The sequence below is a fragment of the Bos mutus genome, chromosome 9 (assembly GCF_027580195.1).
Source record: "Bos mutus isolate GX-2022 chromosome 9, NWIPB_WYAK_1.1, whole genome shotgun sequence".
Taxonomy (NCBI): domain Eukaryota; kingdom Metazoa; phylum Chordata; class Mammalia; order Artiodactyla; family Bovidae; genus Bos; species Bos mutus.
Genome location: NC_091625.1, coordinates 7,774,633 through 7,802,327, shown reverse-complemented (window position 1 = coordinate 7,802,327; position 27,695 = coordinate 7,774,633). Strand labels below are relative to the sequence as shown.

General features: G+C 34.6%; 1 protein-coding gene across 1 annotated transcript in view; it reads right to left on the bottom strand.

Moving 5' to 3' along the window:
* The window catches only part of ADGRB3 (adhesion G protein-coupled receptor B3), an 886,560-nt gene that overhangs the window by 516,081 nt on the left and 342,784 nt on the right, over positions 1-27,695 (bottom strand). Inside the window, exons 4-6 of the mRNA XM_005897466.2 lie at positions 20,193-20,303; positions 14,237-14,398; positions 7,756-7,920 (exon numbers count right to left, since the gene is read on the bottom strand). Of these exons, the coding sequence (XP_005897528.1) occupies positions 7,756-7,920; positions 14,237-14,398; positions 20,193-20,303 (438 nt within the window). The remainder of the gene's footprint in view (positions 1-7,755; positions 7,921-14,236; positions 14,399-20,192; positions 20,304-27,695) is intronic.

The following is a 27,695-nucleotide window of genomic DNA, read 5'->3' as shown; positions in this document are numbered from 1 at the left end:
CCAGTGACTATGATACATGTTAATGAAAATACTATGCTTCAGTCTATTTTCTCATCTTGAGAATAACTAGTGACATTCTAGAACTGGTTGGATAACAATAAACACAAGTTAAAGTCATGAGTATTTTGGACACGAAAACCATCATTTCAACAACTGTTCTGGGTTGATTATTGCTGGCTGATTAAGTTACTGATAGGGAAGAGTTGGGGGACAAAAGCTGCCTTTTAGGCTATCTGACTTAGGAATGGCAAAGTGGGAGAGCCTTGATTTTTATTGAATTGAAAGTTACCCAGAAAATGGGAAAGACTCCTTTGGAATATAAGACTGAAATATGGAAGAACCATATGCTGAAGAGCTTAAACTTATGTTTCCTATCTGCCATTTTTATATAAATGACAAGAGAGGAGACATCAAAATGAAATATGCTTTAAAAAAATAGAATTAAGGATAGTCTTACCAAGTTATCATGGTAAGAGTAAGGATTTAAAAAAGTAAGATGAAGTTAAGATAAAGTTTAAATGAGAAAAATATTAAATAGTAAATGAAAACAATCCAGAATTAACACAGACATAATGATTTTTTTAAAAAATTTCATAAGCTAAGCACCGAAACATCACCAGAATAGTGCTTAAACATCTGAAATGACACAAAATGAATACAATCACCACATAATAGACCAGAAGGTTAAGATTATAAACTACAAATTAATTAAAGACCAGGTTAATGAGGTATCATTTGTGTTGTAAATTATAACGTCCTCATGCTGGGAGATCAGGGACCTCTCAGGTCCTGAGTCAGATAGGGCCAAGTCTCCGCACCTTTCCACTCACTGTCTCCCCAGGAGCTCCCTGCAGAGGGACAGTGGGAGGTCACCCTCTCACAGATGCTGAAGAATCAAAATACTAGCACCGCAGGAGACTGAAGCCTCGTGCTCATGGTAACAGACATTTGGGTCCAGCTCTATTGCTCAGGACCTACCATCGGGTGGTTCTTTCTTTCTTCTTGGAGTTTATAAGAGTCTGCAAATGTATCTGGAAAGTACAACCAAATCAGATCTCTCTAGAAAGGTTCTGGATCCTAAGGAATGGATTTCTCAAATGCAGGACTGCTCAGTCCCATAGACTGACACTTACGTACCTACTTCTCCTTAGAAAAATCCTGCCCAAAGAATCTCTTTTGAGTATCTGGTTAAGCCTGTCCATAAGAAGCAAAGCTCAAAAAGTATCATAATATCCTGAGTTTATTACACCAAATCCCTCACTTTTCAAGTAATGCTGCTGCTACTGCTAAGTCGCTTCAGTCGTGTCCGACTCTGTGCAACCCCAGAGACGGCAGCCCACCAGGCTTCCCCGTCCCTGGGATTCTCCAGGCAAGAACACTGGAGTGGGTTGCCTTTTCCTTCTCCAATGCATGAAAGTGAAAAGTCAAAGTGAAGTCGTTCAGTCGTTCCCGACTCTTAGCGACCCCATGGACAGTCCTATCTAAATCATGATAAATACCCTCAACTTTGTTATTTTATACTCATAGAACATTCCTAAAATATGAAGGGTAATGAATACTGGCTCTACTTTACAAATGAAAGTGGGGAATAGAAAACAGGAAGAAGTTGCCAAAGTAAATATTTACAATTAAGGACTGGGATGAAACCTTCATCCATGTCTTGTGGATTCCAGACTACTGAACCATATTCATTCATTCAGACATAGTTCTTATAGATAAATGAAAACTTGTCAATAATTCCTTATTTCAGTCTCTCATCTGTCACTTACATATTATTTACCCCTGCCTATCTTCGATATTATTTGTCCTCTACTTCATAAATATATATCAGAAGGAGAATTGTTAAGACAGAAACAAGTAGGGCCAAACTTGAATCACTTGTTCCTCCAGTCTTCAACTTTGGACAAAGGGAAATAATTATTACTATTAATATAAAGCCAAATACTATGAAAGAAATTATAATGAACCTTGAGACTTTGAAGTAAACACTTAAACATTTATTTTCCCCAAATAATTTAATTTTGGAAAAGATAAGGTAGATTTTATTTTGCATATACACATCTATATAATGTTAAGGGAGGGCCTACCTGGGAAATGCAAACATTTCATAATGCCTGTTAATTTTCTCCAGATGAATATTAATCAAAATCACTAACAACAGAAACCTCTGAAGTCACCATGGAGGAGGGGTCACCATCCTGACAAACTTAGCCAAACTTCAGTGCTATTGGCAGCCTCCCTGGTGTCATAATGATGTGTTATCTCTTGTTGGGCCTAAAACCATCACAGCACATGAATACCAGACAAGGTCACTTGGAGACTGTGATCAAAATGAGGTAAACCAAAACCACTTCATGGACAAAGACAGGTCGCAGTGGAACACACAATTCTCAGAACGCACATTCTGAGAGAGGAGTTGTGTTCTCCTCTCAGCTGAGTGACACACCAACTCAGCTGGTCTTCACTTGTCCTAGATATTTACTAAGATACTAAATCCTAGAGTTGCCCCCCTCACCCTGACACCATCAAATGTGAAGCAAAGTCCTACTTTAATAAACTTTCTGTGAAATCACCCACCACAAGCCCAAACCATTGGTAAGTCTTTCCTAATACCCTCTTGGGCTTCCCTGGTACCTCAGAGGTAAAGAATCTCTCAGCCAATGCAGGAGACTTGGGTTTGATCCCTGGGTCAGGAAGATCCCCTGGAGAAGGAAATGGTAACCCACTCCAGTATCTTGCCTAGGAAATCCCATGGACAGAGGAGCCTGGTGGGCTACAGTCTATGGGATCGCAAAAGAGTTGGACAGGACTTGGTGACTAAACTGCAACAACAACACCCTCTTACTAAGATGCCCTGCAGTTCCCTATGTTAATTCCCCCTCACTGTGGAGAGTGACAAACCCAACTTGTTCAACGACAAGTGTCATCCTGATGGACTCTCACTGGAGTGCACTGACATGATAATACTACTAATATTTATTAACAGCATTTGCTAGTTTGTTAACTACCAAGTTCTCTCCTTTAAAGCATCTCATGTGGCCTTCTCATGAAGAGGGTGTTACTATTCTGTCCTCAATGTGCAGCTGAAGAAACTAAGACCAGAGGAGCAACACAGATGTGAAATGTGATATCTAAATTCAAATATGTTTTCGCTTGCAAAAACCAAAGATCTTTCCACTACAACACATTAATGTATTTTTAAATAAGAACAGAAATGCCCTACAAAACATCTGGATGAGCATTAGAAATTTGGATATGTATAGGTGGAAAGAATCCACTTAATAATTGGATACAACCAGGAATAAAGTTGCACAGAGAGATAAACAGGAAATACAAGAGCACTTCTTTGTTGTCAAATATATCAACTAATATCATTGTGAACTTGATGCTCAATTAGTGACTGCAATGAAAATTCAGAGAAAACAGAAAGCACAGGTTGGACTTCCAGAAATTCTGGGTATGGTGAGGTAATAGAAACAGATCACAAAGACCACTGGACACACAGATACATACATACATCCTTCCATAGTATGACACTTGATTGGTACTGTAGATGAGAAAAGAGGCTCCTCTGTCTATGGGGATTCTCCACGCCAGAAACTGGAGTGGGTTACCATGCCCTCATCCAGGAGATCTTCCCAAGCCAGGGATCAAACCTATGTTTCTTATGTCTCCTGCACTAGCAGGTGGGTTCTTTACCACTAGCACCGCCTGGGAAGCCCTGAAGAAACACATTTGCTGTGCTAAGTCACTTCAGTTGTGTCTGATCTGCGACCCTATGGATTGTAGCCCACCAGGCTCCTCTGTCCATGTTCTCCAGGCAAGAATACTGGAGTGGGTTACTGTGTGCTCCACCAGGAAGAAACACATATCATCCCCATAATGAAGTGGATGCTATGTAGGAATGAAGAGTGTTGTTCACACTAAATGATGAAATGTGTTTGATCTATGCAAATTCTGATCAGTTCAGTTCAGTCACTCAGTCGTGTCTGATTCTTTGTGACCCCATGGACTGCAGTATGCCAGGCTTCCTTGGCCATCAGCAATTCCTGGAGCTTACTCAAACTCATGTCCATAGGGTCAGTGATGCCATCCAATCATCTCATCCTCTGTCATCCCCTTCTCCTCCTGCCTTCAATCTTTCACAGCATCAGAGTCTTTTCCAATGAGTTAGTTCTTCAAAATTAGGTGGCCAAAGTATAGGAGTTTCAGCTTCAGCATCAGTCTTTCCAATGAATATTCAAGATTGATTTCCTTTATGATGGACTGGTTGGGTCTCCTTGCAGTCCAAGGGACTCTGAAGAGTCTTCTCCAACACCACAGTTCAAAAGCATCAGTTCTTCAGCGCTCAGCTTTCTTTATAGTTCACCTCTCACATCCATACATGACTACTAGAAAAACCATAGCTTTGACTAGATGGACCTTTGTTGGCAAAGTAATGTCTCAGCTTTTTAATATGCTGTCTAGGTTGGTCATAATTTTTCTTCCAAAGAGCAAGCATCTTTCAATTTCATGGCTGCAGTCACCATCTACAGTGATTTTGGAGCCCCAAAAATAAAGTCAGCCACTGTTTCCATTGTTTCCCCATCTATTTGCCATAAAGTGATGGGACTGGGTACCATGATCTTAGTTTTCTGAATGTTGAGGTGTAAGCCAACTTTTCACTCTCCTCTTTCAGCTTCATCAAGAGGCTCTTTAGTTCTTCTTTGCTTTCTGTCATAGGGTGGTGTCATCTGCATATCTGAGGTTATTGATATTTCTCCCAGCAATCTTGATTTCCTACTGATAATACATGACATCCTATTCTTATCTGATACTTTCCTTAGTCAATGTCCAACTTTCTCCCATTCCTTTTGAGCAAAGGTAAATCACTTGCCTCCTTGCCATACGAGGAGAGAAGGAAGGAAGGAAAAGTTAGATCTGGTATTTCCTAGTTTGAGTCATTAGTAACTGATTTGTGTACTATATCTAAACAGTGACTGGTGTTGGCTGGGGCAGTCGGCCAGAAATATATAGAGCAAAATGTGTTTCTTAAAAGCTGGGAGGCTGTTCTCACATGACCCTACACTAAAACATCACTGCCCATGATCAGAACTTGCACGATCAAATCTTGCAGAAGTGGTGACCAGAGACGCAATTTTTTGTTGTGAATGTTTCCCCTGTTTTCTTCTGCTCTGTGGCCCATGTCAGCCTAACCAAGGAGAACCAAGTGTGGGTCTTACCCACACTCTTCATCACGGTCACATTTCTTATAATGGTTTTTTTCTTTAAGAGGATATCTTAGGAATCTCAGGTAGGATGGCTATAAGAAATGTAGGTTGAAATCACTTAATATTCAAATTGCTATCTTTTATTAAGACTAGAGCATTTATTTGTGTTTTTCAGAATTGCATTCTATTTTTCACATGCCTGGGTTTCCCTTGTGGCTCAGTTGATAAAGAGTCCGCCTGTAATGCAGGAGACCTTGGTTCAATCCCTGGGTTGGGAAGATCCCCTGGAGAAGGGAAAGGCTACCACTCCAGTATTCTGGCCTGGAGAATTCCATGGACTGTATAGTCCATGGGGTGGCAAAGAGTCAGACATGACTGGGTGACTTTCACTTTCATTTTTCACATACGTGTTTCTAAATCCTCAGAAGAGATTGCAAATTTCTAGAGATCAGGGATTCTACATAATTCTCAGCCGTGTTTTACATCTAGTTGATAGTTAATAATGCTTTATATTCAGTGAAGATCCCTGAAATTAGTCATAATTAGTTCTACTTCTTCTTATATGTCTGGATATCCAACTGTAATGATCTTAGAGTGATTTCAGTGATAGTACGATACAGGTAAAACACTAGTAGCTTGAAAACACACATGGTTACTACGTGAGTGATACGTGATGTATGTGCCTGCAGAGGAGCCAGTGGGGCAAAGCTACCATCTGTGGAATTATGACTGAACACCTCTAAGTCATAACTGGATCAGCTTAGAAAAATGCATTTTCTTATCTGAATTCTAACAACTTAGCAGCTCTATGTACTCATATCTAAGCTTTTCATGTCTAGATAAATTAATGGAAAATGGACTATGAAAAATCCGGCTGACAACATTTTATTGATTGGTGCCATTTTATCTTTGTACTTATGGGGATCAACTGAGGTAAAGAATTAATTAAAAACAAATATATCCAAAGATATTCCATAGTTAGCTATTATTCTTTACTTCCCAGTGTTGTCTATTTTTTTTCACATTCCATAGAAAAATGAGTGAACTCTGACTACCTATAAATATCACAGCTTAGTTGTTAGAAAAAAATTCTAAAATGTGCATAAGTTAAATCTTTGGGGAAAAGGCAGAGCATAAATATACATGGATATGTCTGGTGTGCCTATCTGTATATTTACATAGAGATAGACAAAAGAACTTAAATAGATTTTCTGGGAATGATTTAAAAATAAGGAATCATGATTTTGACACCTTAGTATTCATAATACCTGAATACTGAATCATACAGTTATATTCGCAATTCATAGGATTCATAAAATTCTAAAAGTAAAAAGTATATTACTCAGTATAACTGCTACATATTTACATGTATACTCCCAAGTGTAGGAACCCTAGTCTTCGTCTGAATTAAAAGAGTACAATTAAGCTTGTTAGATGACTGTTTCTTCTCTGCATTTTGAGTGTTTTTCATAGTCCTCAGATATTTTAGATTCTTAAAATTTCCAGAAGAACTTTAAAACATTGTATTATAAGATAAGATATTAATGTGGGGAATTTAGAGGGCAAATGGGACTCAATGTGAGTTAAGTAATGTGTCTGGAGTTCACTACTGGGATCCCAGCTGTTTATTGCATGGAGAATATGTGAGTGCATGGGTCAGTGAGAAACTCTCCCAAACGGAAGATGCTGCTTATTAATACTGGTCTGCACATTTTTGTTAGACTTTTCCATTTGCTACTCATACCTGTGTCTTCTTCTAGGAAGTATCTTTGCTTTCCTGGGAGATTCTATCATTGTTTGTGTTCATTTTCTCCCATAAATTGCAAACCCCTTCAAGCTAGAGATCAGTCTTTTTCATTTTGTAGGTATTTGTTTTATGTGTGAATGTTTCAGCATCCTAAATAACAGCATTAGGAAGACTTTTCTCTGGAGCAATGGTGGAAATTATCAAAAGGTAAAACAGAATTGAAACATTTTAAAAGAAAAGAAAAAAATGTAAATACACTTGAAGAACAGATTTTACAGTCCTTATAATCATATCAGGATTATATATCACTTATGATCTAACCATTTTGAATATCTAGCAGTGAATGCAGAAAGTCTGATTTTCTAGCAAATGTCTATAATCCTCTTATTGAAGGACCATCTCTACACCAGACTCTCTATTTACAGTGTGGAAGCAACAGTCCATTCAAGTCTTTGGGAAGTCTTATAATTTTTCCAGGAGAGAAATCCATGTGTAGGATAAAAGTCTTAGTGGGAATCATTAATATGCATATTTATAGAATTTCAATAAAGGTAAGCATCCCCTGGTACACAGTATTAATTATTAATACTTCAAAATTAATGAAATATTAATATATACAACTGCATACAATAGAATCAAGGAAGGCAGCTGGCTTTATTTAAGCAAGAATCAATAAAGAAAAGGCTCATTTTCCAATGCGGCTAAATGAAGGTTGTACTCTTAAAATCTCTTAGGTATCCTGGGGACCATATACAAAGATCAGAAACACAAAGCTCACCAAATGCAGAACAGGCTCACCTGGGCAGAGGGCGATATTACACGGCTTATGATGTGTCTCCGGCCCTTCGCACGGCCTCCCCCCATACTGGGGCGGAGTGCACGACCGCGTTCTGGTTCTCTGGCCTCGACCACAGGTGAATGAGCACAGACTCCACGGAGACCACTCCTCCCAGACTCCATGGACTGCAATAAAGCAAAGAAGCTTCAACAACAGAAACCGAGACGCAAAGTCAAAGATTACTTTTTTAAATACATAACTAAGAAAAAAAAAAACTCATCAAATAGACAAGTATGAAGGTATTTTAAAAATTCATTTGAATTACTCTTATTTGCCACAAGATGTAAGTTAACTCAAAAATCATTAAAATAATATAAACTTGCATGTACCTTTGTATTTGAACAATTACTTATGTCATATAGTTTATTATTATTTTTTTAATGGAAATGTACCTATGTCATGGTAAAACAGTCATGAGTTACTTCACATCTATGTAAAACTAACTAAATTTCTTAGAGTAACCCTCTGGAGTTAAAGCTGAGTTTAAATAGAGAGGGTCAACTTAATTTTTTCAACATTTAAAAAGTTTCAGGATTAATAAATTTGATTAATAAATTTTATGATGTCAGAGAATCGAAGGTACATATTTTAAACAGACCTCACATTTTATAAAATGTATTTTTGCCATTTAAAATCTGTGGGTGTTTAAAGTCACTGTTTTTTGAATAAGAGGTAAATTTCAAATTTCTATTTATTTGCTAAGAGTCCCCTCTTTCCCTAGGTTTAACATGAGGGGCAAATATGAAGACCTATTTCTAATAGCCAGGAAACCAGAAGACACCTTTCCTCCTCCAATAACTAAATGACACTGGTAATTCTCCTACTAAGTAAAACTTCTTGAAAAAACAAATGATTTAATTAAGATTATGCTTCATATAACTATCAATACATCAGTACTTCAAATATGCCATCATGATGAATTCAAACTTGACTGGAAATACTAACATAATTTGTGTTCCTCCATAATAAACACTTCACATAAATATTGATAACTTTTGCCAAAAGGCCATTAGGGTTCAAAGTTTAGGTCCCTTTCTTGAACTGTCAAATCACCAGTTCCATCCCAGTTTTTAACATTTGGGGCAGTAAGCAGTAGCACTCCATGGATAATACATGTATTATATCCACTCCATGGATAATACAAATCAAAATAAACCAGGCAAAATGTGCTCTTCAGGTCAAAAGTTCTTGTCTTGATACTGAAACTCTATCTTACTCTTGAAAGTCCATGAGCAAATGCTTGATATAACACCTACAGACATGAGTAGGGGGAGTAGAAATTTATACTTAAATAACAACAAAAAAAAGATGCTCATTTTCTCTTCAACATTGGTCAGGGCAAGTAGAAGTAACAGAAGAGTTATTCAAGTAAATATAGTACGTCTAGAATCTCCTTCACGTATCTGCTGACCAAGTTGTTATTTTAAAAACACAGATACAATATCCTTAATTATAAGGCAGTCTGTTCTATTTATACTATTTGCCCCAACTTGTGAAAATGTGTTCAAATATTGGAAAAATTAGCCAAATTTAGGCAATAGTCAATGAAATATTCTTTAAGATACTGTGAAACTAGCTGGCAAATATATTTCAAACACACTGTATAGAAAAAGAGAGAGTGAGAGAAATTAAGATGTTTGCATTTTTCCCATTTAAGTTTAGGAACACCAAAAATAATTTGTATCTATTGGTATAAGAATAAATAGTATGTCTATATTTAAAGTCTAAGGAAAAAACATATACAAATACCTATATTTACATATGGGAATATATGATTAATTATAGCAGAATATTTTAAAGTAACATATACAAACATTTAGTTATGTAAAATGCATACCTTTAAGCAATTTTTGCATTTATGTTTAGTTACCAAGTTTCTTCATTTAAAAAACACCATTTCTCCCTTATTTTCTGTATAAGATGTTAATAGTCTATATAGTATTTTTATTTCTCGTTCTGTTCGTTTTCTCTTCTATCAAACTGCATTGTTCCAAGAGCAGTGAACAATCTCAGAAGAAAAAGCTGCTAAACTGCCAGGTTTTTCTCCAAAATCTTACTGAAATGTTAATTAATCTTGATGACTTAGTTAAATTATGAAGCTAGAATCCTCTGAAAAGTAATCTTACCTCCTACTTTTTAAGTCTTTATTGTTTCATGGTGAAATTTCGTGACTCCTCCACATCATTTTTAAAAAGCAAAAATACTTGTTTTTTATTTGAAAAGGACATAAAATTATCAATAATTTTTACGATACTATTGAATTAGGAAATTAGGGCACAATTTTTTTTATAAATTTTATAAATTATCTTCATAAGATTTAGGATAAAGGTTAAATATTTTCATTTTAATGAGAATTCATTATATAAACTTTTCTTTTTAGAAAAGTATGAAAAGTGATCTAGTGCATTTGAAAAATATGCCTAGATGCAAATCAAATCAATCTATTTTTATAGTTTCCTCTTTAGATACCAGCTGTAATATTTCTATTTCATCTCTATTCTATCTAGAGATGAAATGAAGAATATACAATATGCAAATTATATTACTACCAGATTTTGAAATAAGTATACAAATTATGTTGTAATTTATATTGGGATGTATAAGATAACTCTAAGTGAAAGTTTTCTTTTTTTTTTCTTAAGAAAATAAATGGATATGAAAATATGACCTTAAAAAAAAAATTCAAAACCACTCCTTAGCCTAAATAAACATTTATTCTAAAATACTGCAGTACATATAGAATAGATTAGTAGTTCTCAACCAGCGGCAACATTGCCTCCCCAGGGAACATCTGGGAACATCAGAGACATATTTGGTTGTCACAGCCTCAGGGGAAGAAGGAAGTCTCCTGGCATCTGAAGGGTAGGCGTCAGGGATGCTGCCAGACATCCCTGCACCTTCAGGCCAGCTCCCCACAATAAAGATTTATCCACATCAAAATGTTGATAGTACCAAGGTTTCAGAAACCCTGGAAGAGATCATAAAACTGTAAGTCAGAAAAAAGAAAGAAAGTTGCCCAGTCATATTTGACTCTTTGCTACCTCATGGACTGTAGCCGACCAGGCTCCTCCATCCTTGGGATTTTCCAGTCAAGAAATTGGAGTGGGTTGCCAAAACCAGGTCAGTAAATACACAGTCTCACATAGCTCTCTAATTTTCTCAATTTACTTTCTGTTTATCTCTAGCATTTTCTTCTCTAAGCAATAAAAGTTTCTAAGAAACTATGATGTCAAGGCAAAACTTTTGTAAAAGGCTGGATATTTTAGGATTCATATTAGAAATAACACATTATTATGCAATTTAATTTTAAAAAACTCTTTAAATGTGAATAATATGGGTGAATGGTAACTAATATATAACACTATTGATTAACCTTTAATAGCACAAATAAATATAAGCTCTAGTTCTATCATTCCATACATTTTGTGAAAAGTGACATTTAACATTCAATTTTTCCTTGTGTCATTTTCATTAACTAAATGGCAAATGCACTTCTTTATACACAGTGTGACAAGTAGGTTATTTATTTCTGAGGTAACTTTCTTCTTGGGAATAAGCTATTATTTCAGAAAAAAATATTTACACTATTCCAAGTACTATCTCAGATTTTAAATTCATCTTTTTTTTTTTTTAGTGTTTTCATTGTATGTTGTATAAAAACATACATATTTACCAGCATGGCAAATAAGTGAACAAAATGTTGAACACAAAATATTTCAAACAAGCACAATCACCATCTGAAATGTATCACAGTTTCCTGTAGTGGGATAATTATTGCACATTCAAAAAATAATAAAGTTGCTAAGTTATTCTTCATGTTTGGAAAATTAAAAAGAAATCAACAAAACTCTTGTCAAGATCTTTGATTCAATATCAGAACTATAATAGTGGTTAGATGATTAGAAGATACAGATTTCTTATCATCCTTACTATTTAGAAAGACAAACCTCTATGTACGTGGAGGTGAAGAGGAACCAATAATTAGTATGTACTTCTTCAGTAGGCATCACGGTAGGAGGTTTAAGAAAATGAGGACAAACTTGACCATCATAGAATATTATTGTTTTCTGGACCTGAGACACAGAGTGAAAGGGAGAACATGCTGGTCCCACGACAGATGGTCTCCATGCCCAGGGATGGGTGAATCAACATCGTCTGGCAGGAAGATGGAGGTTTTCATTTGCCAACCAGGTGAGTGTTTATGGCTAGTATCTGGAAAGTAAGCTCTGAACAGAGAACTGTGGGGAACTCCTCAGCCCCACTCAGACCTGCACTTAGGGATCTGTTAGCCATTAGATTTTATTCCTGTACATTGAAAGGATCTTGACTCTTCAAAAGGATGCTGACAAGGTAAGTGTATAGGTCAAGTACAACCTAAATTTCTCTTGACAGTTCTCTCCTTGTCCAGTACAGAGCCCTTAATGTAAACACTGTTAAGTAGAGGCCGGATTTAAGTACTAGTCCAGACAGTGCACTGTGCACTTAACACACACTCAGCAGAAATCCACTAGCATTTTTCATGAGCTCCTTTTACCTACAAAATTTAGAAATGTTATAATTCCTAAAATGCCCATCTCCTTACTATTTGCTTTTCTGCTCTTGCCTAATGTGTATTAGAGTCCACTTTGCTCTGTGACTCCTGTTTTTGTTTTTTTTTTTTTGGTCTTCCCCATCCACAACTTCCTTAAGCATTTTTCCCTCACTTTATAATTTTCATTTGATGTTCCTTCTCATCTAGTCTGATTCTCTCTGATGCTCATTGACTTTTCTTGTTTTTAGTGGATTTATTGCTCTTTTCCTGCTAATTCTACCTTCCATTCCTCATAGATTTCTGCCCTGTTTATCTTTTTTTTTTTAATTGAAGTAGAGTTGATTTACAGTGTTTCGGGTGTACAGCAAAGTGATTCAGTTATATATGTGTGTTATGTATATATCTATTCTTTTTCCTGTTGTTCTGCTCTGTTTATTTAGTTATTTTTTACTTTTTGATTTTGGCTGCGTAGTGGGGCCTGTGGGATTTTAGTTTGGTGACCAGGCATCAAATCCACTGGCCCCTGCAATGGAAATGTGGAGTCTTAACCACTGGATCGCCAGGGAAGCCCCACTGTTTATTTTTTAATTCTACTGCTATGTGCCTTCCAAGCCCCTGACAAAGGGATCTCCCAGCTCACCAAAGCATTCCTTTTTCAGGACTGCTTACCACTTTCTTCCCTTTTTATTTTTACCAGTGTGTCTTTCCTTTTATTGTGATAAAAATATACCAAATGGAAAATTTATCTTCAGATCTTTTCTAAGTATACAATTCAGCAGTATTAAGTATATCCATATTGTTGGGAAACAAGTCTCCAAAAAATTTTCATTCTGCAAATCAAAACTCTGTCCCTATTAAATAACTCCTCCTCCAACTTGTTTTTGAATGGGTTGCCCTTGCCCCTTCTGGGAAATCCGGACTATCCCTGCCCTGGGCCACCCACTTTGTACTTTTGCTTTTAGCAACTGCAGAATCAGCTTTCTCTGGAAGTGGAACTTTCCAGAAGCCTTAAGCACACTTCACCAGATGAAAGGCAGTGCAGTGCCCAGCCCTTTCCTTGTGCCCATCTCACTCCAGAGGATCTACATGGGCTGTGAATGCAAGTCCATTGTCAACTGCAGGAAATGAGTTTGCATCACCCATCCGTCAGATGGCTGAGCATAAGTATAAACCTGGAGATTCACAGGATTATGTGCTTTGGACTTCTTGAAAGAATCCTGTTGGTACTCATTTTACAGGAAAGTCAGAGTTCTGAGAAGAAGAAATGCTCATAATATGCATATATGCACTGCCTGCCAAAAAATGAAGCAACATGGAAAAATTGGATCCTAAGTGGGTAAGCTATTATGCTATAAAGAAGACCATCTTTTTCCATTAGTGACTTTAAGTTTACAAAGCAGAGGATAGCTTTGATGAGGGCAGTCACTTGAATGAAATAAACTAACAGAAAGTCCTTTGGTTAGGGGCACTTTTTTTCTGATGGGTTAAATAAGTGGTAGGAAAATAGCTGACTCCCTTAAAGGTTGTATTGCTGCATTAACCACTGCCTAAACAGTGCCTACTGATCACATTCCAGGATGCTGGCAAATTTCACTGTTCATCCAACATTCAATTGGACTTTTTCACCTTTTAAAATAAGACTTTGAACCTTAAATACCATGAGAAACAGATACAGAAATATCAAGCTTATAGTTTCAAGTGGGTAGGGAGTCACTTATATAATTGCTTGACTGCTCTGAAAGCAGAAAGAAGCACATACATAATAAAATTTCACAGCTGAAAACAAATTACACTTATTCACTCTTATTAAAATGTCTATACCCAGTTCATATGAAAATAACACATTGTTCCAAATGCGTAGCATGACACAATTCAATAACATCCACAGTTGTAGTTGCTGCTAACACTACCTGGACAGAGGGCAGTGTTATTGCAAACCCTTGATTCTCTTAATGGGCCGCTGCAGTGTGTCCCGTAAGGTGATACACAAGTTCTGGTTCGCACCTGCGACCCCTGACCACAAGTAACTGAGCATGTGCTCCACTGGGACCACTCTTCCACGCCAGATTCACCTGTGAGCAAGACAACAAACAAACATGAAATACCGTCTTGAATATTCATCTAGTAAGCATTATACCACAGTGACATTATGACATGCAAGGATAATTTCAATGTAAAAACATGACAGTACATCAAAGCCATACAAAACCATTTCAGAGAAAAAGAAATGTAAATAGAGATCCTATAACACTGATGCAAGGTTCACCTTAGCTATAACCTTGTTAGCAAGACTCTACTTCACAAATCCACTGGGCCATGGATGCTATGAATGGACCAGTCGGTGTTTTTCAACAAGGAATGAATGATTGTTGGAGCGATTCTTTTCAAACCAGTCTAAGGCTCTGTACTTGCTTGGAAGAGAAAGCAAAATGCATCGCTAAACTTACTCTGGCTTTGATGAGCAGGCATATATTGATGCATCCTTCCCCAATTCTTTGTTGCATAATCTCCTTTCTAATGCTGAATTAGGTAGGGCCCTGGGAGTTTGGGCATATCTAATTTTTATTGTGTTGAACATTGACACTTATTTATAATTTATTCCTAGTTCAATTCCTAGTTTTTCATCCTATAACAGTTATTCATTTGTGATAATGTTTTAAAATGTTCTGCTCACAATTTTCCTCAAAATGAATTTTAATTGAAATAAAGGAAAATTTCTCTATGATTTCTGTTAATTTAACCTGGAACTAGTTTTTACTAAAAACTAGGGTTTTAAAAGTCATTGAATGTCTGAATTCATTAATTTTCTTGGAGTAGATATCACCCTGAAACTATGTCTCCCTTCTATTATTATCCAAAGTCACGTCCCAAGGAGATGTAAAATCAAGAATTTCTAAGACAATCCCAAGAGCTCCTATTGATAATTATATTCTGGTCATGGTGTTCAGAATAGATTTTTGAAAACTGGTTGGAAAAGTTGTAGTTGCTTTTCTCCAAATACAAAGTCAGGCCATTTACCTACTGGAAGATACTAGTTAAATTTAGACTTTGTTGAACAGTACTTTTCCATCATTTGGCAAAGTGTTTCTGAAAGCTTTGTATCACTGATTATATAAACCAAGGAGCAATTTATATTTTATAGGTTTCACTTAGAATTTGCCTTGGGAATAGAATTCAAAGGATAGAATGTGATAATCCATGTGTCCACCTTCTGTGGAAAGGTTAGTAAATGACTTAGAAATGATTTGCAGTGTAACTCAAAGCAGCTGATCCACAGGCGGGGACTCTAGGACAGAAGGAGATTGGATCAGAATGTAACTCAATGTTCTGATTTCTTCACTGAGAAGTTATTTTTTCCAAGAAAAAGAGAATCAGCTGAAATAAAACGCGCATTTGATAAAGTAGTTCTAGTTACATTCTGTTGTAAGCGTCTTATCTCAAGGCCCAGGACAATTAGGTCACAGACAAGCATGGGTCCACCACCCACACTTTGTATGTAGGAGAAACATTTGTTCTTATATTGGTCTGCATTATGCACCCAGAGGTATAAATAATAGAATGCATTTATAACTGGATGTATGTCATAGGGTACAGTGGTAACTGGGATGACAGTTTATATTAAGTAGGACATCTTTTCAGTGTTGTGATCAATGTTTGTCTTGGTCATACTCTAATCACCACCCTTGATTATTCCAGTATTTTTTGCCTCTACCAATTTATATATTCTAGTCCATAAAATGTTATTGAATGACATTTGAATAATATTTAAAGCTATGACTAATAGTTTATGCATTTACATTAAAGAATACTCTATCAAGGTTGAAAATCATTATTTTAGAAACCAAATAATATAACAATGGTTAAAAATATCTACACATGTATATATAATATATACGTATATAGTAATCAAAATTTAAACTTAAATTTGGGGAAAATATAATGAAATTTTTTTTTCTTGTGATAGTTGAACTGGTGTTTATGATAAGACTAAGTGAAGTAGAAATATCATGGTTGAATATTATTAATTAAAAGCCAGAAAACTTTGAACATTGTGAATTCTATAATAAGTAAATGATAAAAGTTATGAATACAATTAGTTCTATTTTTCCACAAAAGCATTGCATTGTTATGATGGCAGGAAAAAATGTTTTAATTTAAGTGAGCAATGAATCAGGATCACAAACTACTTTTAAGTGCATTTTTGTACAAATATTTGAAAATTTAGGTTGCTTCTGTATGTATGAAGCTACAATGTTGTTGAAAAAGCTAGACAGTGATGCCTAGGTTGGAGGGACTGATAATTATTCTTCAGAATTGGCTAATTCACTCTCTCAAACTGATGGTTCCTTTTGCTGATCGAAACCAAAATAAATAAATGGATAACATATATATGGGCTTTCAAATTACTAATCAAACCTTGCCATTAAAATATTGGTCAACCTATAAAAATGACCTTGTTATATCTCCATCTATAATTTCAAGTAATACTTCCATGCAGTAGTTACATTTTCCATTCTGCCCATGGCCTCATCCCAGAAGGGCATGAAGGCTGTTCTAGTCTTGGGGCTTTGTGAGAAACACTTTCCAGCAAAATTATTTTATAAAAAATGCACTGATATTAAAATAGTAAAGTATAACACAATGTATACTCTTTTTAATATATGTGTCTTTGGAGAGAGCACAAACTACTATAATTTGGTTCCTTAACTTGTAACTGAAGGCACATTACACATGGTGTAGAAGGATTCAGTATCTACGGAACTTTTAAGGCCCTTTATTCTGACATAAAACATGAAAGGAAACTAGAAAGCACTGCACGTAGAGTCAGAAGACCTGTGTTTGATGGAAATCTAATGCATATTAGCTCTGAGACCTGGAGAAAGTTACTTTATTTTTCTGAATCTCTCAGTCAGATGTGTAACATATCTACCTCAAAACCTATTTGTGAGAATTAAATGAGATAATGTATGAGTGCATTTTAAGCTATAAACAAAAGATTAATATAAAATGTTGCTAGTATGTAAAAATTATGAAATTAGAAATATATTTACAATTTTATTTTTCTGTCTTAAATAACATGCAACGTATTAATGTATTCTATTTTCTCCACTGGAATAAAAGACTAGTTTCCTAAACATTTTTATAAGATCATTTTATAACTATGACGTTAAAAAAGCATCAGTGAGTATAATTAAAATGGCTTAAGCCATTTTGTTGGCATTTAATTTAGATGTCTATATATCTTATCACAGCATTTCATTTCATTCGAACATTGTACATGTATGCCCAAACTAACCTATCTCAATTACCTAATTGACTAAAATGATCGAGTTAGTTTGATAAAGTAATACAACCTTACTAAATATTACTCTTCTAAAAAAATTGCCACTTAATTATTATTTCATAAAAAGGGTTGACTGATCAGACTGGTTGAAGAGGCCAGGTTACTCATTTTGAAAGGAATTCTTAAATTTTAAGGTCTGATAGCTGCTGCTTTGTTTTCCCTCAGGACTAATATACAAATATATTGTATTTTATTATTCAGCTTTACATCTATTTTATTATTCTTTGTTTTTAAATTAATGTTAGCAAATGATTATCATTGTTTATATGTAACACTCATTTATTTTGTTTTATAAATAGAAAAGTTTTATTTGGTGAAATAGATGTTTTATAAATAAAAGTTAACTTTCATAAAATTTTATTGTGTGATACTCAGCTGTATTTATCCCAACTACCTAAACATCTAGAGAAAGTATAACTCAAAAAATATTTAAGGGGAAAAAACCCTCTCCGTTTAGCTTTACAACTGTGAGTGTCAAATTATGCATTTTAAAAACTAATAATGCAGTTTTCTAGTCTTTTATCAGTATTATAGTAATTTAAACTTAAAATCAGTCTTATACCTGTATTTATAGTTGCTTATCTTTGGATTAAAATGAAATTAGAAATATATACTAGCTATCAAATCAAGCATTCCATCAATATTTTCAGAAGTTTAATTCTGAAGTTTATTGACATTTCCAACTTATTGTTCACAGCATGGAGAAACAGTTTTAAAGCTCTTCATGTATCTATTTAATAAGCATTTCATCTATTTTACCAAATCATGTGTTACTATATAGTAGATACAAAACAATGCTTGGAAAATAATGAGTAAATTAAAACAGAAATTAGTAATAAATCACTAAGAAACCATAATGTTCCTTGTGATTTGACTTTGCAAAAAGGTTTTTGGCTGAAAACTCTGAATTCTCTTGGTATGTGTCAGGCAAATCCAAAAATTAAGTTTATATAAAAAACTTGTGCTACATTCTTGGAAAATTAAAACTATGGTTCTTCATTTTATTAATAAGTGACCGTAGTTTTAGGAATTTTAGTAAGCCAGTGTCTGCCACTTCTTTTGCAAAAAGTCAAGACACCTCTAATCTTAGAAGGCTGAGTAGTCAGCCCATGCTCTATGCTTTATTTAGAGACAAACACTCCCTAATCTCTGGTCAGTAGTTGAATTTTTGATCCCTGTAAGGGAGAAAAATACATTTAGAAATTTGAAAATTTGCCAAAACCTAGTCATGCACTTTTGCTTTTGCACAATCAAACAGTAAAAACATAAATAAGCTTTTCTTAAACAAGAAGCTGCACAAAAAGCAATCCAGATAAGCAAGCTTTCTTCATTTCTGGATTTGGCTGTAACATGTAGTTTTACAAAGCTAAAAATATGTTCTTAATTGTAGAATTCATTCTAAATGTTCTTTCTGTTCTGAGAATTCATTGACCTATTTGCCACTAATATATTCAAGTCTACGACTACTAACCCATTACTAAGAGCACAATTCATTAAGAATATTTGCAGTTTTTAAGCTGTAGATAAAAATCTAGTGTTCTGAATAAATATTATCTGAAGAATATATGAACTAAAGGACATATTCATTTTTCAAGAGAATTTCATCAAAATTTCTCTGAATGTTATGTCAAAAGTTGATCATGTACTTGAAACTTCTGTAAAAATAGTAAAACACATCATCTAGATTGGGACATATAAGACTTTGTGAAGACATAGATAAAACTGTTAGTTTGCAATTTCCTGAAATAAAAGTGATGGCTGAAAATAGTCACAATACAGTTTAGTCATATTTTCATCTAAGAACATTCTACATGCAGTACAAAGAGGTGGAACTATAGCCCACTTATTATGATGAGCCAAAAGAGGAATGTATCTATATTTGGAGGGGATGTATTTAAGAATAATCTGATTTATTTAAAATTAAAATGTTATAAACCAAAAAAGTTATTCTATTGATATTAAATTACTAGGAGTGTTTTACAGCTATGAATAAAGACTGTCAACTTTTTATTATTTAGCTCATATAAGAAAACTCTTCAAATTAAAAATATTAAATTCTAAAAAAATTTCTAATTGCTATACATTTTAACAATCAATTAATAGTTAGATGGTGCAAGACATTTGAAAAAAATATTAAACATATTAAACATTAAATTTCATCATCTAAAGTCCTACTTCAAATTTTAATTCTGAAAAGTCAAAATAATCATTTGTTGATGAAATAACTTTGTTGACTTTCTGTAAAAGTTTAATAATACATTTTAATTAGTTAATTAACATAAGTAATAATATGTAAATCCTAAATGTCTCACGCCGAAAGCAAAATAAATCTTACACATTTTTGTGCACTTTCAATTCACAGCTACTTCATTTATGGACTTTAACTGGTGACAAAAAAAAAAATGGCTCAAAAAAAATATCAGCTCCAAAAACTGACAAATGTGCAGCAAAAGATTATGAAAACATGCAGTGGTTTCATTAAATTAACAACAATAAATAGAAAAATGTAACTAACGTATTACCAGTTTGTGCCATAAATTTAGCAGCATCAGCTTGTTCCTGAGGGACCCTTTTTTCATGAACAGATCGAGGTCGCTGACTTTTAATTGTATGATCTCCCATCATTCCAAATTCTAAAGACAGAATAAAGGTATATGAAAGCTCGTGTGTAGACATTTCTCACAAATCACATCACTGTCTCATGCAATATGTTCCTACACAGATCTAGAAGTTACTGATTCATTCCATGATTCTAAATTTTCTAGGCTCATCTGCTTGGAATATTTCTAAACTCCAGTCAAAAAAAATCTATAAACAAGAGCAAGATTTCAAGAGACAATAATAACAGTCAGTGAAATGAAACATCGGGTTTTAAGTCAGCTTAATTAACAGAAGTAGTGTATTCTTGTCTGATCATGTTTTGAAGCAATGCATCCGAAAAAATACAACCACAGTGCTAACTTGTTCTTCAGAGAATCCTGACTGCAAAGCGGTTGCTGCTTTGCCGAAGAGTGATCACGCCCACAGGTTTTTTCAGCACTTTCTTGTGGAGTGAGTAATCCTGTAACCTAGCTCACCTACGGCAAACATTCACTTGATGAACTGTTTTTCCAAAGATGAAGTTGACCTTGGTGTCCTCCAAAGCTTATAGAAAATGGTAGCTTAAATAATTCTCATCTTCTCCTGCCTTGTCCCCACATAATTCTTCATCTCTTTTCTAAGCACTTTTAAATGTTATGTTTAAGAATGAGAATGACTCCAGGTTTTTTCATTTAATCCTTTCAATGTATACCTCCTAAGAAAGGAAGAAAAATCTGGGCATAACTCAGAGACAGATGGGGGAGAGAAAAAAATAAGCTGAACAAAAGAATAGATTCCACATAATATATATTTTTAATCTATACGCTTAGAACTCTGTAAGAGTTCCATACTTTTCACTGCTACTATAAAATAATTTTTGTAGCCTTCCAGGCTCCTCTGTCCATGGGATATTCCCAGTCAAGAATACTGGAGTGGGTTGCTATTTCCCCCCACCGTGGGATCTTCCTGACCCAGGGATTGAACTGGCGTCTCCTGCACTGGCAGGCAGATTCTTTACCACTGAGCCACTAAAAATAATTTTAATAAAAACAAAGCCTCATGAATGGCATGTTTTGTTCTGGCTCACCGGAGTGCAGGTGTTGGGAGGGCATTGCTGAGGGCCAGAGGTCAGTGGTGCTCAATGTTACAAGAAAATTGCTGGGCCTTTAAGACCAGGTCTTTTCTACATGACACAGATGATTGGGTAAAATACGTTCTAATGATTGTGCAGCTCTATTGCTAGAACTAATAATCTCAACATTTAGGAATGGGTAATTTCACCAGCTTATTGTTTTGGCTTTTCCCATCCATCTTTAAATAATCTTCTGCTAAAATACTACGGTGTACTTTGTGCAATTAAGCAGTGCATTTTTGTATGCACAGCTCTGATCTTTTGTGTGAAGAGAAAACATTAGCATGTGTTTTGTCCAGCCTGGCAGCTTTCCTCATAAATATTAAAAGTATGGCACCTGACAGATTGATTTATCAGAAATCCTTGCCAGACACTCTACACAAGTGAACATCCCATGAGAAATTTGAGAAATTTAAATGTGTGTTTTTGTCAGTTTAGATAGAATCCAAGGCAGGAAACTGAAATTTTCATAAAATGTCAGTTGGTTTAATCTTGTAAAATCCATCACTGTTTCCCATTGCTGCCAACGACCTTTCAGTGCATTTGTTTATGTGCACTGTAGGTTCTGCCTAAATCATGCTTCATTCTACTAATAAGAAGCATCTAATCACATATCATTTAATGATTTTGGAAAGTGACTACTTTGAAAATTTATATCTAGATTCATGCACTACCCAATATTTTAAAATATTATATATAACTGAAATTTCTCTGGATCTGAAATAGCAAAGGAAATGGAGTAGTAATTTTTATTAACAGTATGCTTTACCTTCTGTCCCCTTGAATTTATCATTTAAATTGTGTATGTGTCTGTGTCTTTCACTTAGGGCATCTGAATCAGAGTACAGGTTCACGAAAATAATCTGGAGGCTCGGACACCTAGACTAAGGCAGTTTGGGCACCCGGAGAGTGAAGGACAGCGAAAGAAATTATCCCATGCCTACAACATCCTAACTACTAGGTAACTTTATTACCTGCTTTAGAAAAGGCAATTCTTCAACTCAGTGGCAGTATGATAATAGCCTGCAATTTGTTTTCTAAGGAAAAACAGTTTACTGTACAGGGACAATGATGCTGAAATTTAGGAGTCTGAGGATATAAGCTGACACTGCTGAGATCATTTTAAAAGTATCATATTCAATTTTGAATAATTCTGAAGTTTAAACATGAGTTTACTTATTTTTTTAAAATAGGCATTAGTTATTTCAGTGAATATGTCATATTATTAGCTGGAATGTAATTGAAGTCTCCTGAATATATTTATATTACAAATTAGATTTCTATATTCTTCAATCTAGTCACTTCTACTTATTAATCACCAATGTTATAAAATATTAGTGCTGATGCCTTATCATGGGTCATAGTATTTAAAAAAGTCTTCAATCATATATGGACATTATTACATAATTTTTATACAACCAAAACTTTAAATGAAATTTTTATTATTGCCATCAAAACAACTTATCTAAAATTACTTTAAAAATTAAAACTATTAAGAAGTATTGATGTAACCAAATTCCTTATAAGACAGATGACATGTTAGCCATTTATTTATTTTTCTCAGATGGAAAAGCAACACTATGGTGGTATTTTTTTTAATGTTCTAGACTGACTGTTTCAGACCTAAAATAATCCCAATTTGTAAGTGACATATGTAAACTCTTATCTAATTAAATGACTTTCTCTTGCTAATGTTTATGTGCCAAGTGTTTGGAAAAAAATAAACATCTTTGTTTAACTGTTATTATCAATGGTGAGGTTTAACAACAAACGTTATGGCTCCATCCATATCTCACAATGGGATACTTTCAAATATCGGTATTCTCTTTCAAGATGATATTATCTTCTTGACTTCTTATGAAAATAAAGGCCAATTAAATCATCCAAACTTTAAAAATAACAAGCTATTATGTTTGCTATTATTCTCTTACTTGGTGAGTATGAGAGAAGGTAAACCTTTAGAGTGTTATACTTTCTGAATAAGTAAGTTCTTCATGATTGTTGATCCATATTCAAATGATTCAAAGATCATATACTACATTAGTTACATGAGAAAATAGCATAGCCAAATAAAAAGATGATCTGCTTTGGTGAAAGCAATGAAAAGCAAGTTATGGAATCAGATGAAGTCATGTATAGCATAATATTGTGTATATACATATGGTATATGGCTTATGAAAATACAGGGTTATTTCCTATATCTTTATACTGATACTATCAATGAAGGGGTCAATAAACAACTGTGTTCATGTATAAAACTCATATGGCTTCCATGTTTAGGCACATTTTCTCATACAAACTCTTTCGCTGCACTTCAAAAAAAAGCAGTAGCCTCTGGAAGTTAGATACAAATTTGTTGCTTTAAATATAGTTTTATGTCTTTTATTCCCCCACCCAGGACTTATAAGTAGATGACTAAGAAACAAATACACTCGTAAACTGACTCTTGGTGTTCAATTTTCAGTTATGAATTTTTTTCTGGAAATCAAGGGTTATAATAAAGTGAAATCATCAATAAGTTAACACACACATAATTCATTATTTTACCATGTGTTTATTCTTCAATGTATGGACAAGTAGAACATCAGATTATTTGATAACAATTGTTACTGCCATCTAGCTTGCAATATAAATATTAACTTCATGTTGTCAGATAGCTTTCGCTCACCTTTCCACAGAAACTATTCTAGCTCACTATTGCTTCTCAAGAAACTCTCAAAGTTATGCTGTACTTTTATGCTACAGCCCCATTGCACGACTTTTGGTCATGAAAATGGTCAGGCCAATACACCCTTTCTCTTAATTTCCTCACCTGAAACATCTTTTTCTCCAGGCATGCCTGCAACAAAGCCACTGCAAGTCCCACCCCCAATGGCACCACCACGATGAACTAACCAACCAATCAGCATCAGCTTCCATATGCCTTAGCTTCTGTCTGTTTTATGTCAATAATGGATTTTCAATTATTAGATTAGGTGCCTTATTCCCCCAACTAGATTATAAACTTCTATGAGAAGGAAGTACACCTTATGAGATTTAAAACCACCTCCTGCTTTGCATAGCTAGGGTTCAATATTTATTCTATAAATAAATTTTATTCTATGAATTGCTTCTTCAAAATGCAAATTTTTAGATGCTGAGAATCATTTCTCTAATATTCTTTGGTGAACAGTTCAGTGGGTAAAAAATAAAATTCTTATAAAGTACTTAAATGTTAGGTATGCATGATTATGATGGTCAACATTTCTTTAGTCAACAGCATTTACTATATATTTTAATGTATAAATATACTCAGGTTATGAAAATAATTAAAATACTATTTTATTTAGGACTTAAATCTCAGTGTCCTAAAACAAAGCTTAATGTTTTAAAAAACCACTTAATTTTTGTCAATTATTTACTATGTTAAGTATTAAAATTGCAAAGATAAGTAAGAAATAGACTCTGATAATTTCACACCCAAGAAAAGCCAGTAAACATGGCCTGAGCCTTTCAAGTACATAAATTACTTATCTTAATTGAAGTAATTAGCTACACTTACATGTTATTAAATTTATTATTTTTACACTTATTGGAAATAGAGTTGGCACAGTTCTTTTTCATGCAAATTCTTTTGTGTGCATAAGACTGCTTGGAGTTCTCTAGGTAGTGACAAGGAGCCAGATTATCAGTCATTATAATATTCTTCTGTTTTCTGAGATTTTTTTTAAAAACATTTAATGTGATTAGACTTAAAAATTGAATTCTCTCCCTCACCAAGTATTTGTTGAGCGCTTGTACAAGCAGGTGATTTATGGAAACAAATAGATGATTGAGGAAAAGACTATTATCTTTTGTAGTCTGTATCATCAAAGACATTTCTAGAACTTACATGAACCATTGGAAACAAGGAATTTTAAGATTAGGCATCATTAGTTGAAATTCTAAAGGACACCGGTTACGAAAAACCTTTTACTGTTAGTTATAAATGTTGTTGTTCAGTCACTCAGTCGAGTCCTATTGTGTGCAACCCTTTGGACTGTATAGCCCGAGAGGGTCCTCTGACCATAGGATTTTTCAGGTAAGAATACTCCTGTGGATTGCTACTTCCTCCTCCAGGGGATCTTTCTGACCCAAGGATTGAATCCATATCTCCTGCCTCTCCTACACTGCAGGAGTCATCACTGAGTCAGTGAGTCATCACTCAGTCATCACTGAGTCATCGGGGAAGCCCCAATTTTAAACATACTAATACTTTAATTTCCCCAAAGAACCAAACAGGAATAGACTAAGTGAATAAATGACAATTTCCAAAGAATTAATTCAAGAATGACCATTACATAATAAATATCAGGAAATATTTAAGTAAAATACATTTTTAGAGGATCACAAAATTAACGCTAATGTCTAAAATAAATTAATTTCTATTAAGAAACACTAGAAATCTGAGCAATCCATTATTAAAAATTAAAAGATTACTTGATATCCTTTCCTTCAAATTACTTCTTGGTTTCATTGCCATAATCAGATACTTGGTTATAGGAACCAAGATGCTGTTTATTATAAAAATAGAATCTTGCTTTTGAAAATACTACCACAGAAATGATACTTTTCAACATTGGCCATTTCTCTGTTAAGTAAATGGGTGATTTTACAGCACTTCTAAATTGGACAAAAGATAGTATAATCAAAGGGTATGCTGTTAGTATGTCCATAGAAAAACTAAAAATGATCAGGTGTTTTAAGTTTTTAAATTACAAAACCCAAACTATTTTATAGAAACAATTGTCAAATATATTTAGTATCGATACTCTTAGACAACAATGATATATTTTAATTTACTGTATTTCCAAATACAAGCTTTGAAAAATAATTACATATAATAATAGATTTTTTAAATCTCTTCTCAAACATGTATTCAAAAATTATATTATAAAGCATCTTATCTAGAATGATTCCAGGACATTTGGGGTATAAACCTTTGCATCATTATTTTTATACTAACTCTGACTTCTGGGAAATGTTAGTAAATTGGGTACACCATTCCATGTAAGAAATCATCAATGTCGGAATTATTTGTTAATATTTAGTTAGTATATATTATCCAATTGCATTTTATGATCTCATCTCTTTCTAAGATAAGTTGAATTTTTATAAACTATCAGGAGTGATTTGCTTGAAAAATACTTTATTTGTTGGAGATGAGTAAAATAAATATAGTGTGTGTGTTAGTTGCTCAGCTGTGTTTGACTCTTTGTGACTCCATTGACTGTAGCCTGCCAGGCTCCTCCATCCACAGGGTTTTCCAGGCAAGAATCCTGGAGTGGACTGCCATTTCCCTCTCCAGTGGGATCTTCCCGATCCAGGGATAGAACCCGGGTCTCCCGCATTGCAGGGAGACTCTTTACCATCTGAGCCATAGTAAGGCTTAAAATAAATATAGAAACACATAAATAATAAAAGCAATTCTACTTCCAATATCAAACTAGTAGTATTCATCTCTTCTTGTTGACCTGCATCAGAATTTAACATTTTAGCACAGCAGTGGCAAAATAAGATGCTATGCTGTGAGTTCCAGCACCTTTGTAGGGAACTAAACCCCTCATACTGTAAAATGAATCTTATTGCTAATGTGACCCAATAAGATCTTAGGGAATCTGAATGAAAAGAAAGTGAACTGGGCTGTCCCTGGATGAACCATTTCTGTATTTTCCTAACAATAACAGGGCTGACTGGCTTTCTGCCAACCTCTCTGACATGACAGGGAATCGGGCGCATAGAAAGCCTTTTTTGGGCCTTATGAAGAACCCTGGAAAGTATCTCTCTCTAATAAAATGAGAAACTCTTGTAGGATTTTAGAGGCAATGAGTGAGAAATCATGGTTTGATTTGCATTTAGGTAGATTATGGTAACTGAAGAATGGAGAGCAGACTGTAGGGAAAAAGAATTAGAGGCAGCATAAACTATGAAGAGTGGTTGCAATTGTCCACATACAACCATCTGTGATTGGGCAGAGGGTCAGGTTCGACGGACAGGTTTCTGGCAGCTCCTAAGGGTAGAGGAGCAGATAGATGGGGTACCCCCATTAGATAAGAACCAGAAGGACACACAGAATGCTGGCCAGCCCCAGCTTACTGCAGGCTGAGTACATCTTTGGGGTCCAAATCATTGGCAATTAGAGTGCATTTCAATGCCCCAAAAGCTTACAGGAAAAGTGTTTTATAGAAAAGTTTATGTTTACAAAAGTCACACATTTTAGTATAATATTTTTGATAGATGCTACCTTTATGTACATATTTATATATTATACATATTATATAATCTATATATTATA